Source organism: Melospiza melodia, chromosome 4, assembly GCF_035770615.1.
Source record: "Melospiza melodia melodia isolate bMelMel2 chromosome 4, bMelMel2.pri, whole genome shotgun sequence".
NCBI lineage: Eukaryota > Metazoa > Chordata > Aves > Passeriformes > Passerellidae > Melospiza > Melospiza melodia.
In genome coordinates this window covers 81,922,340-81,949,661 of record NC_086197.1, presented here as the reverse complement: position 1 = coordinate 81,949,661, position 27,322 = coordinate 81,922,340, and the positions used below count along the sequence as shown (strand labels likewise).

The 27,322-nt window shown below is 37.1% G+C and overlaps 1 protein-coding gene across 8 annotated transcripts in view; it reads left to right on the top strand.

Moving 5' to 3' along the window:
- The window catches only part of CADPS2 (calcium dependent secretion activator 2), a 284,524-nt gene that overhangs the window by 126,700 nt on the left and 130,502 nt on the right, over positions 1–27,322 (top strand). For all 8 annotated transcript variants that reach the window (XM_063155367.1, XM_063155366.1, XM_063155362.1 and 5 more), the window contains exons 7-8: positions 10,759–10,870; positions 20,753–20,892. In XM_063155367.1, the coding sequence (XP_063011437.1) occupies positions 10,759–10,870; positions 20,753–20,892 (252 nt within the window). The remainder of the gene's footprint in view (positions 1–10,758; positions 10,871–20,752; positions 20,893–27,322) is intronic.

Below are 27,322 nucleotides of genomic sequence, written 5' to 3'. Positions count from 1 at the left end.
ATTTTTCCTCTCTCTTATTGTAGAGAAATATGAATATATACAGACACTTAATATTAAAATACATTTGAAACTCCACTGGATAATAACCTGAACAACATAATTTTAACTGCTCTTGCTCTGCTCAGGGTTTGAACTAGGTGACCTCCAGAGGTTCCTTTCAGCCTAAATTTTATGGTGATTCTGTGATTAACTCCTAAAATAGTCCAAGTCTGTTCTATCTGAGGGACTTGTGAAAGGCACTTTTGTTAGAAGGGAATATTCTGTTTTCAGATAAAGAAGCATAGCATGGAAGAAATTGGGATGAAAGGAGATAATTAAAGTTGGTTGTATTTTCTGCTCTATTTGGAAAGTTAACAATAAACATAATCCTTATGTCACTAAGGCATATATTAGGGTATATAGTATATATACCCTATATAATACATATAGCATATAGAGAGACTATTAACCCTCCTCATCCAGAGGCACCACTGGAAGGAATAGCTATGCATCTGTCTTCTTTTAAAATGTAGTATTATGTTACATGTCTCTTGCAAGACTGATACCAGTTTTATTTCACAATGCATTTTGGAAATTTTGGGGTTTGAAGATGCATGTTCCACCCATGCCTTTCACTGTAATAATCAGAGCTTGGAGGAAGACTGTTTACACACTGCTTAATGCACAAGTTGTGTCTGTTTCCATTCTCATTCCCACCTGATCCACAAAAATTGCAACTAATATCTTGCAGACAGCTGTAAGCTTTCTATAACATCGTGCCAAAGCAAATGCAGATGTGTGATCCAGCTTAAACCTGGAAGGCCTTTGGCTGTGAATAGCATGGTGAAGCCAAATCTTCACCATTAAATCTTACTTATAAGCAAAATGGTTTTGATGAGGAAAGCCTTATTCTGTCTGCCTGGTCTCTGGCTGGCTCAAGCTGAAGGCAAGGGCAGCCTGTAAAGTATCATCTGCAGTGTTGTGGTCTGTCAAATAAAAAGGTGGGGGAGAAGGATTACCTCAAATTTTACCTCCCTTCTCCTCCTAGAATACTTCAGTAGAGTGAATTTGAAATTTGTGTTTCAGAGTGGTCTGCACCTGTCTTATCTTGGAAAAGTTCAATTGTTGTTTGTGGGCAATAGTTGACTTGAAAACAATTCCTTTGAATTCTTCTTAAATTTTGATATGACCTAAATGACAGATTTTATGTTTTAAAAAACATCCTATTCTTGTCTCTTGATTTGGAGAGACCTTTCAAAAATTTGCTTATATGTCTTGTAAGTATGACACAGGTACATTCGAATTAATTAGAAAATATTTTATTACATATAGTGTTTTAATTGGAACACACTTTACAGCCTGATTTAGTTTAGGGTTGTTGTTTTGGGTAAAGAGAAATCTTGAGAAAAAGGATTTGAAGCAAAGAAGTTTCTACTTTTGGATTCTGTTCAGGCTAAGAATACTTCATACATCTCAAATGCTCATGACCTTCAGAAAACTGTTTTTCACCCCACTATGGGCAGGCTCTTCTTTGCTGTCACTGTGTTAGTATGTGCGTTGATCCTCAGAGGTGTTGAGAGTTCCAGGAGTTCTAGAATACAGAATAGCCCACTGAACAGATGAAAAAATATATATTTATAGGTACTGAAATTTCTTAATAACTGCACATAATTTAAGGTGTGAGTCCACAGGTTAATGTGCCTATCTGAAAGCAATACCAGTGGATTGAGAGTAGGAGGACAGCAAAAACAAAGGCAGGGTGGTGTGGACAGCTAATAAGAGCAGTATGAGTCAGAAAGAGCAATAAAAGGGGTTTCAGAATAAAACACACTAATTGGTCTTATGCCAACTGGAATACTGACATTTTCTGATTCTATTCCTGGCTCCTTCCTGGTAGACTCTGCAGGCCCAGGTGGGTTAGTCTAGTTTGTGATTTGTTTTCCCACATATTTAGACTGACCTGACAGCATCTACCTGCTTCATCAGAGTGCTGTCTGTGAGTTCATCAATGTTTGGCAAGATTTTGAAGGTTTAAAGTGTCACAGAAATACAAAGTAACATGAAGTAAATAGGAGTTGCAACTTTTAACAGTGTTGTTATGGATTCATAATTATCTCTTTTTCAGGGAAAAAGTGAAATAAATATGCATATAGAAATTTTGAGAGCATAAATGACCATGTCTTGCCCTTTTGCCCATCACCAGTCTCTATGTGGTTTTGAACCTTGTTGAGAAACAGGAGGTAATGCCTCTCATGAATTGTTCGCTCAATATGTACCAGTGCCTGGCAGTGTCAGTCTAGATACACACCCATGAAAATTTTCACCCTGGCTTGTGTCTTGGTTGCCTGTATTGAAAGTGAGATGGGAAAGCAAGACTAATAATTTATTCATACTGTTTTATGTTTGTAATGACAATACTTGTCATAATAGCATTCTGCACTGTTAGAGTGCACTTTTCTTCTTTTCAGTGTAGGAAGCCTAAATGAGTGTTTTTACTTAGGTGCTTATGATGCACGGGACCCCTCTTCTGGTTTGCTTTTCTGCTTTCTATTAGATACTTTTTTGTTTGAAAAGAAAACTACTCTGTTTTCTTGTGATTTTTTACAAGTAATTTTTTTAATATATTAATAATTATTTATGCTTAAAAATAAATACATGATTGTGCAGAGATCATTATTAGCTCTCAGATAAACAGTAATTTTGAGGTCTGTTAATTTTTTTATTTAAAACAGTTGTTATTTTATGAAAAGCAGATCCTGGAAAAAAAATCTGCATACTGACAGATTATTCTTTTTTTTCTTTTGTATTAGTCTAGTTGTATAAAGGAGCATTACAATATAGCATATCCATCTAAACAGTGTATCCTTGCTGTTGCTGAAATTACATTTTGGAGCTTTCTGTTCCTTGAGAAAAAAGTTCCAAGAAGGGATTTCCAGTGTTTTGTAACAATCACCCTAAAACCCCTTAATTTTGCTACTGAATCCACAGAAAAAGAAAAAATTACCCAAACATTTACATTTTCCTTTAGTGACTACACTAGGTAGTGGCTTAGCAATGCATTGAGAAGTTAAGCAATGGGCTGCTTGGTGTGTGCAGCTGCAGGTTCTGGACACAGATTTTCTGGAAGGAAAGTGCTGAAGAGATGGTTTGTTAGTCTGCATTTCAAACTATTAGTGTGCTGGGTCAAAAGTTCCCATATAGACAGAAATAAATGATAAAGGGTAAAAGACAGTACTGTAGACTCACCTTAGGTGGAATCAAAGGTGACATTTAAAAGTAATTGTGTGACTTTCCATACTTATACCAGGACTTCCCTTTTCACTTTCCCTTTCTCGTGTCACTCACCTCTGTAGAACAATTTATTTTTCTGCTATCTACATTTTGTGGCTTTAGGAACACTTTGATTGGAACCTCAGGGTTAAGACTGTTGCCATTGTCATTTTCCTTCAGTAGCTGACAGTCCATAAGGTAGTAGCTAAATAGAGAAAGCATTTATGCAGAGTATCAGTGTTTCTTCAATAGGGATTGTAAAACAATGAATCTGTAGCTCACCTCAAGATTTGTGCTTAAAATAGTGGCATCATAGTAACACAGGGAAGAACAGAATCACAGAAAATTAGGTAAGGTCATTAATGAAAGGCCAGACACATGGCTACCTCCTGGTTCAGTTTGCCTGAGTGTGGTGCTTTTCTGTGCTTCTACTGTGAAAGGTTTTTATTATTTGTTTAGTACTTTCTTTATGCCTTGCTTTTCAGCTGCAGTTTAATGTGCTTGCTCTGAGCGAGCAAATTATGCTCCTTGTTCTTCCATTAAAATAAATGAGTAATTTTTAAATAGAGAAACAAAAAAATATTTTCCAGGGAAAGCATTAAAAATGTAAATCCCATTCTAAGAATTATAGAAATACAAGCTCTTTCCCTTGGGGTTGCAAGCATTAATTCCAGATCTCACTGATGTACTGGAGAATGCATACCTAAATAACTAAATAACTAACTAAATAAAAATAGTGGTTGTAATGTTGCATATAAGGAATGTCTTTACCCTGTTAAATTCTTAGTGGTGCATAATAGGCTTCTGTTGCATGTGCAGCACCTTTCAATATCCTTTTTCAAAGGGAAAAGCTTCAATGTTCTTATTACTTTGTATGGTAGTCATAACAAAAACTAAACATGCTTTTGGGCTGTATGAGACAGCTGTTAGAGTTAAATCTGTGATTTCCAGTGTAGCATCCTGGTGTCAATCATTAACAAATGGATGAGTAATTTTGTGCTCAGAAGAGAAAATGAAATGCTTGTGATATTTTTCCAAGTATCAGCAGGGAAGAACAAGTAGCAATTAGCACCAACTAATACTCTCTTTAGGAGTCTCAGTAAAAACACCAAAATCAGATAAGTATGGATTTAACTCTATTTTTATTTGTGTGAGTGGAGCCTCCTCGTCAAATTATGGATTTATTGTCACATTGCTTGGGGGTGACTTGCACTGCTGGTACAGCGCCTGGCTCGCGGTCTCACATTTTCTCTCTCTGTGTCTGTGCAGTTGGACATAGTAATATGCAGCACTTCATAAATTCCACACTCACACAATCCTTCACTAACAACAGAAGGTTTTTCAGAACTGCATTTGAAGTGCTTGGATGTATCAGTGTGCTTGGATGTGTCAGGGGGTGCTGAGCCTCCTCCCTCCTTTAGTTTCCTGGTATTTCATACAGCTTGCACTGTGAGTGTGATTTCTAACCTGAGGGTTAAGATGCCTGGTTTTATACAGTTAAAGTTGGTTTCTAAACAAAGTAGAAAGAGCAGAGTTGGTATAGGTTCTTGACGTGGTTGAAACACAAAGATATTGCCGAGACCTCAACATACTATTTCCAGTCCAGCTCCAAGATGTGCAAAGATGAAGGGCTGGTAAATCTCTTACTCCTGTGGAGCAGAAAGATGCTTAACAGACTGGCTTGGATGGGTCTTCCTGCTCATTCCACCTCTGTCCACATCCCTGTTTGGATAGCAAATAAGAAAACTCTTCCAGAAGGCCTCTTAAGGTAATTTAACTTATAGATAAGAAACACATTGAGGTTATGCAGAAGACTTAAACCCAAAGTCAAACCCAGAACGATGCAAAAGATGGCACCAAGGAGACTAATACACTCTGATACTAGTTTTAAAAGTGAGATTTCCATATTGCTGAGGACAAAACAATGGTGTAAAAATTGTGTAGAGTTGGTATTTTATCAGAAATAAAGTATTCCAATAAACAGGACTAAAATAAAATTTCTAGATCTTTGCTTAGAATAATAAATTTTATTACATTCACCCCCATGATCTCATAAAAAAAGTTTTGACTAACAGAGACCATAAGTTAAATGGAAAACCTGTGAGAGAAAATTTCTGCTGTTTCCAGTGTATGAAATGCATTTCAAACTGAAGTAGAAGAATAAATTCCCTTAGAGGGGTTTCTGTGACACAGTGATAAATCTTCAGCTGAAATAAACATTCACCTTCTTGCTGGCAGTAGGTACTTTTGCAGTGAAGGGAAATAAACTTTGGCAATATATTTTGCTTCTAATTATTATATCAACCCACGTACCTCTGACAGCAGGAGAGAAATATGGTGAAAAGACTGTGGCTTATGGTTAAAGATGAACAAACATCAAATCACTGCAGTTTCTATAGTAAGGAGAATGAGTAGGTAAAAGCAGAAAAATTATTTAAACAGAGGAAAATTATGTGGTGAAATGAGAGCCTGAAGAGGCAGAATTAGGGGCTTTTTTTAGACTTAAAGTTGGTACTTTTAGAGGTATCCAGTATGCTACATGGGCTGCATCTAAAAGTGCTGTGCGCTCACTGCAGCAGTTAATGTTGAAATTATTGTTACTTTGAGCAGTTTATCTAGCAAGATTTAAACAGACAAAAAAACAACCATACTGTAAGGGTAGTTATTTAATATAAATATTGCATGAGATACATACTTGTTTTGTCTAAAATTTTGCACTTCCCATCTGAACACTTTCAGCACCAAAATTGTTCACATTATTGGACCAGTACTCAAAAATCGATGGCTCTTCCAAAGGTGTGGAAATGGTTGGCTTTTTGTTTCCATCATTTGCAAACATTTGCTAGTTAAAACATATGCTATTACAAACACAAATCATTGCATTTTTCTTTGTAGTTAAGATTTACTAAAGGTACACTGTTTACAAATAACAATTTCATAAGGTAGATGAATTAATTTGCTTGATCTTCCATCCTTTCTTCCATCCTTCCTTCAGGAGCTCCATAGCAGAGCAAGCTGTAAGTAAATTACCTGCAATATACTTTGACTCAAACAAGATCTAAATGGCACAAAGGAATTGCATCTCTTTTCACAGAAAGCCAGGTTTCAACCTACAGGTTCAGCTGTATGAAAAGTAAAAGTCAGCTGTAAGATTTATTTTCATGCAGAAAACATTTCAGCTGTTGATGTTGAAAGTTAAAATAGAAATAAAAGCAGCTTTTTTTTTAATTCAGCATTCAGATTCTGGAGACCACATTGTTAGTTCCTATTTAAAACAGAAAGTAGCTCAGTTAAGCAATTTAAAAATTTTTGTCTTGCAAATAATGTGAACAGTCTTTTGTATGGTGGTTGACTTCCATGTCTGTGGTTCAACAAAAAAATATTTTTTGGGAAGTACTGTATTTTCTTCAGGAAAAATATCAGGGTGCAAACCCGAACTTGGCATTGATTTGTCTGACATATACATAGCAGCTTAGCTTTTAAATTTAAAGGAGGTGTTCTCTCCCAGAAGATTAAGAAATGCAGGAACCAGAAATATTAATGCTTTAATAGGGGTCAAAAAATGCATTTTACAGGCAACAAATTTGTTTTGGAGGAAAATAATGACATTTTTTAGAAACAAAGTGGATGTAATTATACTAGCACCTAAAATCTAATAGTTGAAACAAGAAATCACAGTAATGGTGATAAAAATATTCATAACGATAGTTACTAATCAGGTATTGATTTCATTAATTATTAGGTATTCTCCTAACCTATTTTCACCATTAAACTCACCAGCTCCTTGAACAGATATATAGATCTAGAATAAATATCCAAAAGTATGGAGAAAATTGATGGAATTTTGCAGTGGAAATAACAAGTGATTCAGTAAAATATTATTTATTGTCTAGGAATACTGTATTTACAATCTTGGCATAGTAGGGAAGATTGATGCAATTTAATTACACAGTTCTTAGTCACAGCTGGTGATAGGACAGTACCTTATTCAAAGTTACTGTTTACATGTATGTTGTAATGAATTTTAAATTGATCTGTATGCTGAAAATCTGATATAATTTTTTATGCTCTGAGATATAGAAGCTGAAATTGTGGTATCCATTGAAATGGAATTTGGTTAAAATGAAGTGTTATTCATAAACAGGAAGAGTAAACAAATTGTTGATTTGTTGACTGGAGTCTGGCCAGCTGTCATAAAAGAAATAGCCAGGGAGAAAATAAAGTTGAAATCTGACAGATCTTGAACATCTATATAATTTCAGAGCAGTAAAGGGTACTTCAAAATAGGCTAGCTTATGTACACCTGCATGCTTTGCTCAGTTTTTCCTTTATTTTGGGTCATCCTTAATAAATACTGAGTTCCTGGTATCTTGTTATATTCATGGCACAATCTTTACAGATCTGAATTTTATTTCTGACAGAACTGAGGTTTATTGGGAGACATTGACAATGCAAAATACAGCCAGAAAGGCCATTCTTATTGCTACACCTCATTTCATACCAACAAAAAAAAAAAAAAAAAAAAAAAAACAAAAAAAAAACAAATTTTTATTCACATAAACATTCATACAAGTTAGATTACAAGTTGGAGTTTGGATTAGGCTGTCATTTGTGACTTCTGCTTCAGTTGTTGCCTGATGCATAATAACATAATAGTGTGCTTTTAAATGTACAGCATATAGATGAACTCAATCTATCTAGATAAAGTCAGTTTGCTTGCAGTATTGGGTCTCTTATGTTCTTTCTTTGAAGGAGCAAACTAAATTCAACATGATACCACTCTTTTGGCTGCTGATTTCAAATTGTATGAATTCATACCTCTGCAAAAACATGAAGCTTCAAAGAAACAGGACTTGTGTTCTACTAATTCACAAGGAACAAAAGGATGATCTACATGTACTTCACTGTTATACTGGCAACATCAGATGCCCACAAGTTAAGTGTGTTAGTAAGGGATGCAATCTTGGATTTGCCTTTTTTAATTTAACATGATTTCTCAGGAGCTCTTTCATGAGCAATGATATTAAGACCTAGTCAGTAAATTCTGTGATCATCAGCTCTGACACATAATTCACTTCCAAAGAAATGTTCCTGAGAAGCTGTGGGAGTCACCTGAAGTCCTAATCATCCAGGAGCATGCAGATAAGTGCATGGAATATTTCTACCATGAACATTAAGCCTTAGGAATTGATTCAGACCATTCATTTTCAGCCCAAGATTTTCACTTACTGCTGCAGATGAAACAAGGGATGAGAGAAAGGTGTCAGTCAAGGCTGGTGATCAGATTCAATGTTAAAGGTGATTTCTAGTACTACGTGAGTGCCAACAACAGGTGGGTGGCCCCACATTACTCCCATTCTCATCATCCCTGTGCCTCTAAATTGGAGAAGGAGCAAATTCTGTCAGCTTCCTGGGCTAGGCTCATGTGTGCCCCATCCCTGGGGGCTGCGTCCTGCAGAGATGGAGCCTGGGTCTCCAAAGAAAGCTGCACCACTTTCCAGGAAGTTCTTTGAACTTGATGCTAGGGTGCTCAAACCCCAGCAGATGCTGAAGCACACTCTGCTGCTCACCTTGCAGCAACTGAGCAGGTGCTGTTCTCTTCATTGAATGGGCTGGGTCTGTTCCCATCAGTCAGCATGACCTCTTCTTTCTCTTCTCTTCTCTTTTGTATGAATTGATGCTGGCACTAGACTTTTGTAGAGAGGGTTTGGGTTTGTTGTGTTATTTTAATGGGAGTCTCTCTTGGGTTTGTTTTTTTTTTTTTTTTTTTTGTGGTGCTGTCCAATATGGCATGCACAGTTTAATGCCTCTGGAAGCTCAGGGACAAGCAGACCTGACAGCTGAGAGAGAAGGTGCAGCTATCAAAGTGCTTAGATTGTGTTTCCAAATTCAAGGCAGCATGCTTCCTGAATACTGGGATCTGGAGGCTAAACTAAAAATACAGCTATCTCATCTTTTATAAAGGTACTTTCTCCTTGGAAATTTCATTTCTGTATTGTGACTAAACCTACCCCTAGCACCACCCCTGGGAAAAGCAGTAGTGCTAGGCATTGTCTTATTCTGAATTTGCAGCATTATCATCAGATCATAAACGGGTTTTCTCTCACTCAGGAAGGTAATTTGTCAGAGTTCCTGTTTCTATTATCACTTTGCTGAGGCTAAAGCTATGCACGCCACAGACAGATTAAGCATCTATCTTACCTAATCAGAGTGAAGAAGACAGAATTTAGTGCAAGATTCAATTAATTTGTGGTGACCCTCCCTTTCAGAGTCAGGCATGTTCAGCCACCTGTAGGACTGGTTTATACAGAACTGCTGCTTCCTTAAAGCTTTTTGGTTTTGATTGCATATTACTTTCAAGATTTGGTCTTGAAGTCTGCAACTCATGCTAATTGAAGCATTTTCTTTTGCCTAATAGGTCCCTTTGCTGGAAAATTGCTATTCTATGTTCACATTGCAATACTGGAGAGATTGTGTATTCTTGAATGTAAATGAAAATTGTTGCTTTTCCTAAATGAGGGCCTAAGATTTTGGCTTGTGTAATACATCCTTTTATAGAGCATACTCTTAAGGTCATCTGTTTTCTTTATTTTATTAGTTTATCTCACACAGTGGACAAAAGCAGGAGAAACTGGAGCTGTGCTTACTTTTTGCATTTTGTATGTACCTACTAGCACAATCACAATTGGTTTAATCAGTTAATGCAATGAGCTCCATGTGGTTGTCCAGGATAATAAAATAGATCATTGAAGGAAATTGCAACCTGATTTGTATAACTTTTGTTTTATGTACCACTGACACACAGGGAGGAGGAGGGGAAGGCTGGCAAACCAAGTGTCTTAACTGAGATAAGAGATTAACGACTAGAAGTCTGTCTGCCTAATTAAGGTTCTCTAAAAGCCCAGAGCCTTGCGGCAGTAATTATTTTGCAGAGCTATAGTCACTCCAATAATATTTTTTTCCTATTATTTGCATTTGTGTTTATGTTTTTCCTACATTCTAAGTTGTAAAATATATGATATAAAATATAAGATTTTCTCTGCCTAAGTCTCCTAATTTATTCATGCTGTGGTTGCCTGAAGTGAATTGTGACATGGTTCTTTGCTAAATTAATTTGACTGGTGTGCAGAAGATAGTGAATATGATTCATAGAAAATATATCTCTCTTTATTTGCCTTCTTGCTTGATTCTTTTTTCTCTATGAAGATATAATTTCTGTTCTTTGAGTTTTGCCATTAATAGTTTTTGGATTGATATTTTATGACAAAAGTCATACAGAAAAGCCCTGATTTGTTTGATGGCAGAGAAAAGCTATTTTTTCTATGTAGATATTTGATCTTGGATGTTCAAAAATGTACCTCCCTTTTCTTTCCCACCCTCCTCCTCCTAAAGCTTGAAAATTAAGTTCCAAGAGTGCATTGATAAATATTCTACAAAAATATTAAAAGTCCTATCACTCTCAGGCCTGTACTCAGCCCCAGTTAAATTTTGTTGGTTTTTTTGTTGCAGATGGGGAACCCAAGGGGATTTCACCACTACTCACCCTCGGCCTGTTGTCAAAGTAAAACTCTTTACAGAAAGCACCGGGGTGCTGGCACTTGAAGATAAAGAACTGGGAAGAGTGAGTATTATGTGCAGAGAAGAGAAATATGTGAGAAATGATGGGTAGAAGTGTGAATATTGATAAATTGTGCTATAAAATTATATAAGGCCTTCATTACCAGCCTGTTTTGCTGTGGCTCTATCAAACTGGTTTTTTTATGTTAGGGTGGCTTTTAGCAGTGTTCAAAACGTGGTAGGTTGACTTTAATTACCTTTCAGAAACTTACATCCGACATCCACAGTGGTTCTCTCTGCCTTATTTAAAGCATTAATTTCTACGTGACATATCAATGCTTTTATCTATTCAAATTAGGAGTGGAAGGGAGAGGGGTAGGACTTGGCATATAATAAATGTAGCAAACAATGGGGTAAGGAAAGGGAGGACTTAAGCGGTAGAAGGATGGAGCAGAATGGGAGAGGAGTGAGGGATATTATGGGAGAGTAAAATAAGAGCTTATTCTTGTACTCCGTGTGCTTTTCCTCCGTTTCTGTGTTTCCCTATCTTGGCAGAATAATCTGATATTGGCTCAGTTAGTCAGAGGACAGTGCTAATAATGCCAAGGTCATGGGTTCGATTGCCATATGGGCCATCCACTTAATAGCTGGCTTCAATGATCCTTCTGGGTCCCTTCCAACTCAGACTATTCTGCAAATTCTGTCAATTTATCCTTCTTAGGCCAAAATCAAGAGCTAGTGAGTGCAACGTATCGCAGAAAGAAGACAGTAGGGTGAATGAGGCATAGAGGCTCTGCAAATCTCCCCCTCTTCTCCTGTTGAAATTTTCCCCTCTGCCATGTAGCACATGGAAGATAGCTCACATTTTAATGCTTAGTTCTACAATCAGAGTCCTGGCTGTTTCTCATTCAAGCAAGAAAGCTCATTGGAAAGAGCAGGGCTCTTCTGCACTTTGTGCCTCTGAGTACAGGTGGCTGTGCCCAGACATGTTGTCCCATGCATTGTGTCACTTGTTAAAGTCAGGACTGTGTCTTCAGGATTACTTCTTGCCTCATCTCATATCCTTCTAAGGGGCTTCCAGGGTCACTTGGTCAAGGTGTAGGTGGGATCTGCATGGAGAAGGTTCCCACAGAGGTAATTCCCTGGCAAGAGCCAGGCAGGCAGTGTGACAGGCACAGAGGTGCCACAGTGTGCAGCTGAGCAAACCAGAGTCACCAATATCTGGATTCAGAACAATAAAAGAGACACTGAAAGGGTGAAATTGCATGGTGTTACTAACCACAGAGGAGTTTTGTCTCTGTCCCTCCTTGCACAGTACTTTCAAAGAAGCAGAAGGGAAGTCAAGTGCCAAGGTGAAGGACAGTGGAGGAGGGACTATGTGGAAATTGTGAACAGTAGCCAGCATACTCATTGCCAGTGAGTCAGAGAAGAAAAGAACCATTGTCAATACAAAGAGGCTAAAAGTATCACAGGTTTTAGCAAGATCCTCTGTTTCTGCAACCTCAAATAGCCAAAGTTCAGGTACCTTGGTCTGCTTTCTTACGCTGCAGCTTGTCTAAGTTTCTAGGAGAGGAAGTTAAAAAGATTTCAAATTTAATTTTAAAGAATAAATGCATTTCAAATGTAAAATATTGAGTATTGCTTTTTCCTTACTTGTGTCCTGTGGCCACAGAGGGTTGGTTTGTAGGTTTTTTAGTCTTTCCTCTCCCTGCACACTCCTGGCTGCCTTCTGACACATCTGTGTTTGTCAGCTAGTCCAAGCAGTTTAAAGAAGGTGTCTTGGTTGGGAGGGGTGAAGGGAAAGAGAAAAAACAAGTAATTGAGAGGGGATAGTGACCTCAGTGCCCTGTTGTTGGAGTTTGACCCAGCTTTCCCAGAAACAAAGCAAGATCTCTAAAAGATGAGATAGGGAAGAGCAGTCTTCTATTTTTGATTCTCACTTTCCTGGTACTTGCTTCTTGCTTTTATCAGATGCTCTGAGATTTGACACTTTATACCAAAATAAGCCTATTAAAATAATTTCTTTTTGCTGTTTTTCCTTGCCTTGTGAAAAAGTATAAAGGCCATCACCTTTTTTCCCCCTTGCATTAAAGCTTGTGCTGAGATTGGGAATAGCAAACAGGAGTATCCATGGGATGCCTGGATACTGCTTTTCTATTGTATAATGCACTCCTGATTTGCCAAAGAATTCTTTCTGAGAAAGACGTCAGTAAAAGAGAAACCTCCCACAATGACCCTATGTACATGCACATGGTCTTTAGCAGTGAAAAGTAACAGAAAAAGGGCATGTTGGCTGTGCCTGTTTGGGTGTCTGTCTTTCTGCACCTCCCAGGTCTGGTAAAACCTGTGGTTGCTGACAGACAACTTCTCCTTAATTCAGGAGAAAAAGAAATCTTCCAAGTCACTTCTCTGATATAACCAGAGTGTTTGTGAGAGGTGGTTGCTAGCTTCAGGGGAGACTGGAAGAAGGTTTGACATATCTTTTACAAAATAATTTGCAGTACTATGTACTCTTGTGGTACACATTTTAGCTTTCAAGCTCTTCTTTTGTTGGTGATGTCTTTGTTTTCTGGTCTGAGATTTTTAACTTCAGGTATTATTTGAAAATATGTGGGATCCCACTGGATAAGCTTAATTTTTGTAAAGTTTGGCAACTTTATGCATGGTCATTACAATGCAGTGACTTGCAGGAGTCCATCTGATTCAGCCAGGTTTCTTATCCTTGGAAAAGGTCTGAAGATCCTTCCTACTGGTATTTTTCCTGTACTTAATAATTCAACTCAAACCTTCCCCTTCTGAGGTAGGCTTACTGTGGACATTAATTTACATCTGTCAAGTACTTTCTTAAAAGTGTGTGTCTTGACCTGATACCTCTTTTTTACATTATTGAAGCTTGCACTTCCAATACCTTGCAGTTATCCTGAAGGTTTTGTTCTGTTTAATCTATAATTAGAAATATAAGGCAGCATCAAGTTACATGATTGGAATTTTGAACTTCCATCACATACCAAAAAGTTGCTTCTGCCACCAAGGGGTCAGATTTTTAGAAAAAGAGATCTAAGGTATGAAATATCTTACAAAGGTGTAAGGAGCCAGCAAAGGTGTCCCCAGTACTGTAGAGGAGAAGGTATTTCCATTGTACCCATCAGTGGGTGGTGATGTCTCTAACTTGTGAACTTAAGATGTAGACTCTGATATCAGCAGGCCCCTCATTTGCAGGGAAGTCACCGCTTATTTCCAAAAGTAATTAATTAGCTTATTGGGGAGCAGAGGGGATGCAGGCCAGTGCTTTCAGCAGAGAGACAGATCATGGTTGCAGCTTTTTATACTCCATGTTTGAAAACCCAGGCTCACAACCTCTGCTGTGGAAGCCACCAGGTCAGCACCAAGTGATAGAAAGGCTGATGTCTGTATTTAACACCTTTTCTCTTCAAAGCATTTAAGACGTGGTTAACTGAAAGGAAGTAAGTAATACTTGCTATGTCCCTTGTCTGATATGGCTGTCTTCCTCCAAAAATACCAATAAATCCTGTTGTGAATCCCAAGAGAAATATTGCTTGCTGCAGGATATTCTTCTGGTTTCCTGCTGAACGCTTTCAAACAAAAATAAATCTTAATATTTATTCTCTGTTCTACCCAAACTGGAGAACAGTTGTACAAATTCAGTTTTTCACTGAAATTAAAAACAGAGATGTGTGCTGCACAAAAGGGGAAAGGATGTTATTTGGATTTGGGTTCTGCAGAACATGAGCTTTTGGAGTGGTGTGTGTCTGTTTGTGCAGACCTCTACATACAGTGAATTGAATCCCTGACTAACTTCTAGAAAGGGAAGCAGGCTGCATCTTTGAAGCTAAACTTATTCTAATGAGGAAATGTTAAGGACTTGCTTAAGTCAAAGATCTTTGAAATTTGTGCTACAGATTTTATGTGACTGATACTGATCTGGCCACTTGAATAATTTTTGTATGTGCATGTAGAAGGCAGAATTGATGTTTCATTTGTACGTGCAACAGCTGAGAAAGTGTGAAGAAGCCTTCAGAGTTTGATGTAACTACGTCTAAAAAAATCAGAAACCTGGTGGTTTCTGAAACACAGGGATCTGACACCACTTTTGCTTGTTCAGTACTTTGTATATAAAGATGTTCAGACCTAGTAAGTAATTCAAAGTGACAGCCCTTGTGCGTGCTTAGCACACGTGGTTACAGTGTGAGAGCAGCAGGTGGTGTTTGATCGCTGATACTTTTTGAATATAAGAATATTTCAGCCTTGTTGCTCTGACTATTCAATTAAAAGAGAACTATTGTCTCACAGCCTGCATGTCACAGTCAGCTGCAACCAGCAATAATTAGCTGTGCAACTATGCTTTTTGTTTTTTTTTTTTCATTAGTGCTGTTAGTCTGTGTTTGATTTAAAATTATAAAATAGCAGTACTGGCTATGTACCTATACTCACAGGACTGATGGGTTTCTGAATGTTCACTGCATTGGGCAGTTGTTGTTTTTCTTCTGTGCCACATTCAAAGAGCCCCTGAGCAGAGACAGTTTCATTCTGTGACTGTTAATTTAAAGCCTGCCATCCTGGGGATTGTGTTTCTCCATCGCACTTTGAAATTACTGTGGTTTCTCAGCCCTGAGTTCTTCTGTCTTTCTTTTTTAAGTCTGGAAAATTATAAGAGATTGCTTCCACTCCTGCTTTGTCTCTTGCTCCACAAGTGGTTTGCCTGTCAGCACTCTGTGATGTCTGAGTGTTATTGTTTCCATTCTAACAGGGAGGTTCTCTGTAGCTTCTTTGAGAGCGCCTCTCGTTGAAAATGCTTGAGATACTTTGCATTCAGGCCTTGTCTCTTAGATGTGGGGGAGAGCCTCTTTGGGAAGGACTCAAAGACTGCTTTCATCAATTGCTAAGGCCTGTTAGGGTTAGTGTTCAGGCAGCACCATCCATAGAGGTTGATTGTATAAATTGTGAAGTCTTCCCAGTTCTTTTTCATCAGCAGTATTCTAGATACCTCTCTCACCATGTGCCTATTCAATTTCTCTTGTTTTTTGTTTCTTTTTTACCACCTGTTACCTAAAGCCCTGTCTTGGTGTTTCAGCCATAATGTAATCATAGCCAGAAGCAAGAGATCACTCAATAGGTGAGATGATGGAGCTTGTATAGAAAACTCATAAACTCCCTCTGTGATTGAGCTGTTATTAACCCATTCTTTAGGGGTTCCCAAGATGATAACTTTTGTAAGGGAAATATTCTCAAGAGAGACATCTCCTTTTCCCCCTTCTACCTCCAATTTTGAGTCTCTTCTTTAGCTTCTTTTTCTTCATCCACCTGGCAGCAGAGAGTCATGACTTAATGCTCAGGGAAAGTGAGTGCAGTGCTGTGCTTGGCAGGCTGCTGCTGGGGCATTCAGCTGAGCTTCTTGTCACCCTGACAGCAGCTTCTGCCTTTCTGGCATCAGCCGGTCTTTGGGAAGGGGGCTGACAACACAGAACTGCTCCAAACTTTCAAGTTAGGGCAGGAGATGTCTTGAGAAGAGTCAGTAGACATTTCTTTCAAAATCAGATGTCCCATAAGTGAGGTTGGGGCCATTTGTATTCTGAAAGAGTACATCAGGCATGAGAACTTTTGTCTCAGTTTTCCTGTTGGAGACTATGGAGTTTGAGGAAAGGATAGGAAGCTGGATGCCAGAAGCAGGAACAATTCCCTCGGGTATCAGGACACAGAGCAGGATTGGGAGACACCAGGGCAGCCCCATGCATCAATAGCATCCCTGGGGATGGGGCTAGGCTGAGGTTTGGTTTGCTTCCTGAAGATGACCCAGGCTGTGTTATGAAGAGGAGACTGTGGATAGGCTGCAACTTTCTTTTTTTCACAGATGTGTCTGTACTGAAGGCAAGATAACAATTTTCTGTAATAGCATGCTAAACATCACCTGCCTCTTCAGCCAGGGCATTAAGGTGTAGATCTTCTTCACTTTCATCTCTTTTGCTTGTGACAGTGAGCCAAAACTCAGCACAGTCGACTCAGAATTACCATGATTACCAAGGTCTGGTGCCCAGAGTCTAAGATCTCAGAATGTCTCTTAGATCATCCCTACTTGAAAAATCTTTCTCATCTCAAATACTTGGGTCAGAAGTGTGGGTAACTCCATCACTTGGGCTCAGCTGTTGAATATCATGGGGTTTGGTGGAAGTGGGGGACTGGGGAGCATCCAGAATGTGAGGACATAAGTTGGCTGACACAGCCACAGGCGTTGGGTGGGGGAAAATGTAGAGAATATCTTGATTTTTCTCGAGGTCTTGCTAGTCTGTTTGCCTCTTGCCTTCGTGAGTCCCTTTTGAAGGCTGCATATTTTTTTGATAACAGGACAACTGCAGCCTGGAATGGTTAGCTTGATAGCTTTATCTCAACATGGGAGTACCAGTAGGAGATACTTCAGCACAGAACTTTTGACTCTGAATCTTTTGCTCAGTTACCTTCTCTGAGAAAGCAAGAACGCCCCCAGTTTTAGAGTACTTTGGACAACTCAACCTTTCTTTCATACCTTTAAAAGAAGATATGATCAATGTGCCAAAAATAGAATTAATAATTGCCTTTCTGGATTGGCTCAGGTGTACTTAAATTAACTTTTTTTTATTATGATCCAGCTGGGGACCTAAATAAATAATGGAATCACAAAAATGGTGGTTAGTTCAGCTGTCAAGTGATAGTAGCTTCAACCTGTCTTTCTACCTGTCAGCTTTTAAGGTCAAGAGAGAAACATTTACAGCTAAGAAACAATATTTTCAGAGCATCACTTTGCACAAATGCCTACAAGTTATGCTCTATGATATTTAAAATTTTTGTGTTTATTTTTCATCCAGATGTGGAGGGGCACAAAGGGAACTTGACACTTTTTTTAGTTACTGTGTGGTCTGAGGAAATGTAATGCTAGGTGTAATTGGAACACGTGGTCAAGTATTTTTTAATGATTATGAGATGATTAAATTTACTGAATTATCTCAACCCACGCTGTTCTCATACTATTAATTTGCCTTAAATGAGTTGAAGCAATGCAATGCACAGCAGCTGTGTTTGCTATGTAGCTTTCTAGTCATTAATAGTTCATTATACTTTTTAATGTTGATTACCTGTTAGTATAATTATGGTAAACACTTTCCTATACTAAAAACTCATCATGTTCTGTGCTGTTGCTGAATAAACTACCATGGTGATATCCGCAGGTGTATGAACAATAAAATAAATTAAAATAAAATAAAATAAACTTCAGAAATATATGATATAGTACAGAAACATATGATTCAGTAGGAATTCTATTAAATTTATAAAATTTTCAGGCACATTGAGGGTATCCTCTAGGTGATTCTTATGTCTGCCGGAGGAGACATTTGAGTTGATACCTTTTCATTTTTTAAAGTAGATTATGAAACAACCAGAAGATTTAAATCCTTAAGGAAATCTGATACAGAATAACCTTAGAAAGTTTCTCCATGGACAATGGCAATGACTTCACACTGCAGCATTCCATAGTGGAGAGAATGCTTTTAATAGAAATTTCAGCAATTTTTTACTTTTCTTATCAAGGACAAGTTGCCAAGTGTTTTGGTTTCAGTGATTTTGCGGAAGCTTGAAGCTTGCAGCCACCTGATGCTGTGGTTCACAGTAGCTATCAATGCCCTTAAGAGCAATATTAGTATGAAGATTTTTGCAAAGATAATTCATGCTTGTCAAATGCTTTATGTGTGTTTTTGTGTAGCAAAAAGTTTGATTACAAAGTTCTTTCAAGCTCTCGTTGTTTAAAGCTGAAAGGCTTGACAAAATATAATACAAACCCAGCACAGTACATACTCAAATAGTCTGACAGATACTTATTCTTTGTGAGAGCTTTGAAATTGAAGCTCCATAATACTCCTTTTAAAATTCAGAAAAGGAATTGTCACTACCACAGATATAAATTAATCATACTCTTGTCTACTTTTATTTTCATCAGCATTCTAAAAACTCTGGAAGTTGACAGGAGAAAGGTGTCACTTGAGATGCATGAGCTGTAATAAGCAGTTACAGGACGACAGGAACTGCAGACTGTAGAAAAGGAAAAATTCTTAGCATCACCTGCAGTCCTATGTGAATGCCTAGTGATTAAATGCAAGGAATGCATAATAATTCTGCTTATATAATCTTGCAGTTAAAGGGATAAATAAACTAAAAATAATTTCCCCCTTGATACATCAGAATGCAAAGGTTTCCATGCTCATAATGTTTTTAAATGTTATTTAAGGAATGCCTTTTACTCAGAATGAGAACCAGAAAGAAGGAATAACTCTGTTATAAGTAGTGGTTTCTGTGCATTTGCAAAAAGAAAAAAAAGTAACCAAGTTTGCTAAAATCAGAATGTACTGATTCTTCTGCTATTGCTTTAAAAGGTACTGAATGTACTCAATAGATCTGACAGGTTAATTCTTCCACTGGTCTTACAAAGGTTGCATATTTGATTAGGAGTGATGCATCATATTCCTCTGCTTGACTGCAGCTCCTGATATTAACAGAATGTGCTTCTGCAAAGTATTGAGATGAGGAACTGAAGGCCTTCTACTTACACCATCTTTCAGATGATTAGATCTGAATGACACTGTTGTAATATTTTTGGCTAATAACATCTGTTAGATTTATAGTTGCTTGGACAGTTTTGCTCAAATCCTTAACTTATCCTTTGTAGTAACGCAGAGGACAATATATTGCATTTGATATATATGACACAAGTACTATGTGTAGGAAATTAACTTGATGGTTAACGTAATAATTCATTTTATTTTTCAAGAAATGAAAGATATGAAAAATGATGCTTTTTAGAGTGTTGTTACTTTCAAAATGATAACAGTAATTCATAGTAGTTGTAATTCAGAACTCACTGAATGTTATGAAAGTCTCCCAAGTAGTATGTTTAGAATACTTTAGAGTCTAAATTCTAATACTTTAGAATACTTCAGAATCCAGATTCAAAAGTAGTGCTTCTAATAAAAATGGAAGAAATTATATTTCAGCAGCATTTAACTGCTGAACACGTCACTTTGGCTAAGAATTTGATGAAGCAGTAATTTTTAATTGTACTGACTATAAATGGATACACGTTTTTAGATGGTAAATAAATATTTAACAATACTAATAATTAAAAATACTAACAATACTAATAACAATAATATTTTATTTATGGTGACTTACACTAATCTAAAATTACTTGTTAATAAAAGTTCCAATAAATTTATATAAATGTTTTAAAAATTAAATATTTAAAATTCAATGGTTAGAGGGGTTTTTATGTCTATTACTGTGGATTACGCAAAAGATTTGTGTCATATCACATGTGGATTGGACATAGTATTTTACATCTATTACATTCCATTTGCAGCAAAGGTGCTTTGGAATTCATCTACAGTTTCCGTGTTTTTTTACTAAAATTGACTTTTATTAATGCTATTGATCAAAATTGGAGACAGTAACAAGAGATACTTTGGTTATTTTCTCTCAAGCAATGCCACTACTGAGGGCTGATCCATTGCATAACACTACAGCAAATGGCTTCAAAAGGGTTTCCAGCAGAGCACTGAATAATGTAAAAGTTAAGTTCCTATTTAATTGTATATGACCCTTTTGAAATGCCAACTGTTCCTTTAAAAAAAAAAAGTTAATTCAAAATGTATTAACAGGAGGAAATTTTATTAACTCATAATATGAAAATTTCCATTTGTGAGAGAAGGAAGGAGTTAATTTTTGAAATTGGTCTGTTACAATGAGATTGAGTCAGCCGGTTTATTAGATTTAGGAAATCTTTTTTAGTCATCTTTTGTATTGGAGGAGATGCAACAAGGATCTTCACTGCTTAGATGTTTCCATTAAAGACTACAAGTAGTTTTTTTTATCAACTTGCTGAAATTTTTCTTTTCATGACTTGCAGGTTGTGTTATATCCAACATCCAATAGTCCAAAGTCTCCTGATTTGCATAAAATGATAGTTCCCAAAAACAGCCAGGACAGTGACCTGAAAATTAAACTGGCAGTGAGAATGGATAAACCACCTCACATGAAGCACTGTGGGTAAGTGGCCATTTCCTGACTGTCTCTATTTTACTATTTTGTCTCACTATGCCTGTGTTTTAACAAAGTATCTAGTGAGTATTTAACAAAGTATCTAAAATCATAAAGTTTGTAAAATATTTTAAATGTCTAAAAGATTACCTATACTATGGTTTTGTGTTATTCATTTTATACAAAAAGTTTGAACGAGTCAGGAATAAGGTTTGTTTCAAATGTTCAGTGATGTGTAAATACAGATGACGAGCTACATCTGAAATGGAGAACTAAGAATACAGTCTCATTTAGATACTGGTCTTGAATGTTACAATTTATGGCACTTTGTTAAAAATATTTAGGAGAAACATACTTTTCCTTAAAATAGGATTAATTAAATACTTGAATAAAGTGGTATTTGCCACATAGTCTCCCCTTCCTTTCTCTGTCTGCTGCATGGTCTTTCTCTTGAAAAAAATTATGTATGAATGCTAGTTTAAGGATGTTTTTCTGTCTGACACTGAAACTATGTGGAATAGATTGTTCATAAAGAGAGCTCCTTTAATCAGCTGCCACCACTATTCCTCAGCCCACCTGCAAAAACAGGTAGTGTTGCTGACAGTAAGAAAGTTTGAATCTTTTTTTATAAAGCAATCAAAAAGAATCAATGTACTGTCCGTACTATATAGGTTTCTTTTTAGTCTCCTCCTGTTTGTATTCTGCCCATTGTACACAGGCAATAATTGCCAAAATTTCCTATGTATTATGCTTTCTTTAAAAAAGCAACCAAACTGACTTAAGTTTTTTTCAAAGTGTTAATCAGTTGGACTCAAATTCCCCAGGTATCAATTGTATCCCTCATTTTGGTTTTGTGAAACTTAGGCACAAATGGTTGGGACTGTAACAATGGGATTTGGTGCATGGAGACCTGTTCCTGGTGACCAGGAACTGTGAGGAAAGGGAGGGAATCCAGTCATGGAGTCAGTGGGGGACTGGAGTTACTGTGCTTGGAGACTGGAACTGAGATGAGAAAACTTCCAAGCAGGGCAGCAAATACATAAGGGAAATGAGATAATGTAGCAGGAGAAAGCAGGAGGACTCGGGTGACATGGATAAGTTGGAGTAGAGAGCAGAGATAAGTGTTTGTACTAAAGCATGATGCTCTCCTGTGAGTCCCACCTTGTGCCCCATTCATTTGCACTCACCAAACACCTGTGAAATGGTTTGGTGATGGTGGCACGTCTTTGTCTGGATCCAGCCCGCTAGCCTGGATTCAGTTTCCTGCTGCAGGAGGGTGTTGAGCTGCTGCAGGGTGCAGGGGGGCACAGTGCTTGCTGCCCACCCTCCTCAGCAGCCTTGTCAAAGGGCAGCCACACAGGCAGGCTGTCTTGAGCACATCAGCAAAGAATGATGTCCAACTGATTCATCTGCACATGACCTGGTTCAATTGCAAACTTCCACCCTAAACACATCAGGGGTGTTGTGCTGCCATGCATCCATCCCAAGCAATGACTGGGAGAAGTTCCTATTTTTGATCAGGTCGCTGAAAATTTCGGGGTCATGCTGTCTACAACCCCAATTAGAGTATAATGTGCAGCTGGATCCAGCAACAAGGAGAAGGCTCCAGTGTTTCCTCTCATCATGCTCCTGTGTTTCCCCAGAGGCTGTCTTGGCAAGGAGCTGTTCTTCTGGGGTCTTCAGAGGGTCTTCCTAACCTCCCCAGTTCAGTTTTCCATACTGGTTTATATCAGTCTTCTTGTCTGACCATTAAAGAACCAAATCAAATATTGTTGTCAATAATTTAGTTCAGCCATTATCCTTTTTGTCTGCTGCTGATGGTTGCTTCCTCAGATTGATTTTGAATACTTGTCTCCTGGCACTGTGATTTACTTCTACATTTTACTTCAGGGTCATTGCTGTGACTATTCTTTAGGCAGATACTGTAGTTCCTCTCACTAAAAATGCTCTGGGTCAGTCATCATTTCCTTTTCTTTATAGCTATTAGCTATAATGATTATTAGACACATGTTAAGGAAAGTTAAGGCACCAACAGATGTGTGGACTTCTCCCCCATTAACATATGTGAAATGAAATTAAAACTTAATAATTCCTTCAATAACTATTTAAGAGATTGAAGTGGTACTGTAGGAAACACTGGAGTTGCAGTGAGAGGAAGGAAAAGGTTATTTATTTAGAGGGAAAAGAACACCTGCTAGCAGAATTGTTAGTGTGTACAGTCAGGAACTGTTAATATTATGAAGAGCCATCATCCAGGCACTCCCTGCAGACTTCTCTTGACTTCCTGGGTAAGTATTAAGTGGTCATTTGCTGTTTTTTCAAGAGGGATTCCCATCTGCTTCAATATACATATTAAAGCTGCTCTGGTTCTGAAACGATGCTGTGTTATCAGGGAAATCTGCATTTGTGAAGAGACTGGAAACCTGTGATGAATGATGGGCAATATCATCAGAAAGGCAAAGGAATATTTCAGAGTTAAAATAGTTGAGAGTTGATTGAAAGAAACTGGCTTTTATCCCCATTTGTACTGCACAGAAGGACTTCCTTGTAAGAGACTGAAATGTTTCCCCCTGTAGTAACTGATGGTATCTTATTTGTTTCCTGTGTCCAGTTTGATAATCTGGAATCTGATTTCATAGAGGTGTGCACCACTAACAGGTATTAGCTGAAGTCAGTGGAAATGGGGGTTTAAATATTCATTGTGCTCTTCAAGTCCAAATATCCTAAAAATTAATATCTGAAGCCTAAAACTTTTAGTATTTCAATTGTCCTATTTTCAGGAGGGTACTGTTTACAAGGGAAAACAGTACCACCTCCCAGGATCATACACATATGAGGGTGAATCCAGGAAGCATCTGGTAGAAAAGGTTCCCACACTCTGGAGGAGCTGTGGGAGTGGAGGCACTGTCACTTTGCTCAGCCAAAGGTTGTGCTCTGCTGAGCAGGGTTATAACAGTGCCAGGATCTGCAATTCCCTGGAAAATCTGCACAATATGGAAATTCAAGTCTCTCTGTAAAGCAGGGTTTGCTTAAAACATAATGAAGGAGGCCATAGGATAAAATCAAGTGCTGAAGAGCTCAAAGACAGCTGATGCTATCTTGAATAGTGGAAATGACAAGGAGATCTATGTCTATGTTTATTTTATTTTATTTTATTTTATTTTATTTTATTTTATTTTATTTTATTTTATTTTATTTTATTTTATTTTATTTTATTTTATTTTATTTTATTTCCTTATTAGAATGTTGTCATATATATACAGGGTCGTAGAGTACACAAAAGGAACAGATATAAAAGGACGACAGAATGTGATCATCCTTTCTCCTGGAATTTCATAATATCAGCAAGTTGAATTTTACAACCTTTATGACAGACTTCTAGTGTAGTTAGTGTGTTCAACCCAGCTAAGTTCTAATTCTTCATTGTATTTTTCAGAGGCATCTCGTGCTTTATCCTTAACCAGCGTTTGAACTGGACAACTTACATTTTCTGTGTGTCAGAGTTAACAAACTAACATACAAGATTCGGTGTCTGTCATAGGAAAAGAAGGCAATGTTGGCGTTACATAATGTTTTTCAGATGAGAGTCTCAAAATTTATTCAGAGTTGAATTCAAATTTTATCCTACAGCCAATTTCAGAAAGATGGGTTTTAGTAGATTAATACTCTATCTAAGATAATTACAGTAAGAGACAGTTTTTTTAGATATGGGAACTGTGCCCAAATATTTCAGGTTCTGCAGGGTTGGCAAAACCCACAGGCCAAATCTAATGGTGGTTTTCAATTTTATCTCTTGAGAACATTTCTCTTTTTTAAGGCTGACTTTACTTACTAACACAGGGGATATGTTGGAAGACTTCAGAATTTCTCTTGCATTTATGTTTCAAGAATATTCACTTCTACAAATTATACTGTCTTGTACTGAAGTCACAAATAGTATTCTGGACTGCAGCACCTTCAAGTCACATTCTCACTTTGATTTCTGCAGTCATAACCAAAAATTATATTTTAAATTAGATTATAAAGTTGGGATTTTTAATTATTAATTGTAACCTTTCTAAGAGAAAGAAATAAAAATCTTTATGACTTAACACTACTGAGAATCTCAATTGCAGTTCATTTGTACTTTTCTAAAAAAGAGGTTTATTTTTATGTTGATGCATTTGTACAGTCAATCTAGTGTTACTCCACTAATTTGACTTAAAACATTATTAAAGAAACAATTCATCAATGTATTCTGTTACCTGCTTAACAAAATGGAACACTATTATACATCTTACAGTAAACATCTTATTACTTATTTTACATTTTTATTTTTATTTTTGCATGAAAGGCTCTCAAAGTGGGAATTGACTGATAGATAATTATCCTTTTGTATCTGAATCCTGTCAATACATTACAAGCATTCACAGCTAGTCTGAGTAGTGACAAGGTAAATATAGCTCATTAATGGGGATTTGTAGAACAGTTCCAATTATTGACAATTCATGACATTACAGATGCCTTTCTCATAATTTGTATTATATTTACTTGCTCATAGGATGTGGTAACCTTTCCCTTATCTATAAGTATGAGCACATACCAGATACTTTTAAAATCTCCTTTACTTAGTAAAGCAAACATCCATATAAAAGATTTTTTAACATTTCTCATTTTTTTTTCAGTTGCAATCTTGAATAAAAAGCAAATCATCAGAGGAAAGAAGTAAAATTTGAGCTAAAAACTTCCTCTATAAAATGCTAAAAGCCTGTTTATTTCTGTTGAGTTACAACAGCAGCATTAGGTAGGTACTGTTTGCTTCAGGAAGGCTCAGTTGGATCTCCTTAATTCATAATTATATTAGGGTTTAAAACCCCAGCAGGACAGGTTAATTGACTCAAGATATGTGGGTTACTCTAAATATCTTCTCTAATGCATGGGGGTTTTTTGATGTGCCTTTGCACATCTGTGTGCATTTAAATCATACATTATTTTAAAAAGGAGATTGAGTTGTATCTTAGCATAGCCTAGTGGTTACTAAAAGGTATTATTCCGTTGCTTCCATTCTAGAAATGAAAAAAGAATGAATGAGAGATGGTTTTGTAAACCTTGCTTTAAAATTATTAGGAGTGCTCTGTGGTCTTACCACAAAAAAGAAAAAAAAAAAAAGGAAAATAAATAATAAAGTAAAATGAAATTCTTACTAACTAAACAGCCTGAACAGGACAATATTACTAAGTGGTAGTATTTGGGTTTGACTTCCAGAGTGAAACATTTTAGCCTTGCTCTTGCCCTAAACTTTTGCCAAGATTTGAAGGGCAAAATTAATTCTTCATGTTCTGTTCTGCTTTCTGCTATGATATGTTGCATATGGAATGATATACATTTAATTTCTTAAACTTTTGCATTTGGAATAAACATTCTACAAGCACTTAGAATTTTCTCTCTCTCTCTCATCTATAAAGAAAGCATTTTGGTGACTTCTTTAAAATTGTAATCTCTGTAATAATAAAGAATCTGTGCAAGATGATTTTTCTGTCACAATTTGTTGATGTTTTGGGTTTTGCTTTCTGGTTTTTTGTTTATAATTGTATTTTGAGAATATAAAGATCACCATTAATTTGCTAACATTTTAATTTTTTTTTCTCTTTTGCACTTGAAATTAGCTGAGATATTCTTAGGAGACCATTTATGAATAGTAAATACAGGTACTGATTCCTGAATGTGACTGAAGAATCACATTTCTCCTGCTGCTGTAGTTTCAGAACTAAAGGAAATCTGTGAGACAAATGCTCTGGTTAGCAGTCTTCTAAGATGCAGAATTAGAGGAGAAGTAATTTTTTCCTCTATTTTATATGACACTTGTCACACATCCTTAGAGAGGAAGATGAGTATAATCTGGTTTGCAGCGGAGTGAAATGAAACGTTGGAGTAAACTGAGATCGCCCAAGGTCACAGACAATTTGGTGACAAAGCTGAGGATGGCGCTGGGGTCTCAGTGGTCGGGCTGTTGTGTGTGCCTGTCACCTGCCTAAACACAGTCACTGCTGCTACTGAGCTCATAACTCAGCTGATCAGAGCCACGGGGGCACTGAAGTCAGCCAGAATGAGGGTGGGTGGTGCCAGCTCTTACACAGACTCTTCGTCTGTGGTCACCTGGCAAAGAAGGGCGGGATGAGAAACAGAATTACCTTTGAAATTTAAAGATGGGTAATCTGGGTTTGATCTGAAGGTGAGATCTGCTCCGACTTTCATTATTTCAGAAAAATATGCAAGGTGATTACATGGAAATTACTCTATTGCAACTCTGGGTTACTTGTACAGATAAAGTAAGATGTCAGGAATACAATTACACCTCTTAGCAAGTGCTGCAAGATCCCTGTCACAGATAAGATAGAAGGAGTTTTTTGCTAATTTAAAACTTCAAGTTTAATTTTTCTTAAATGACTAGGTGTAGAAT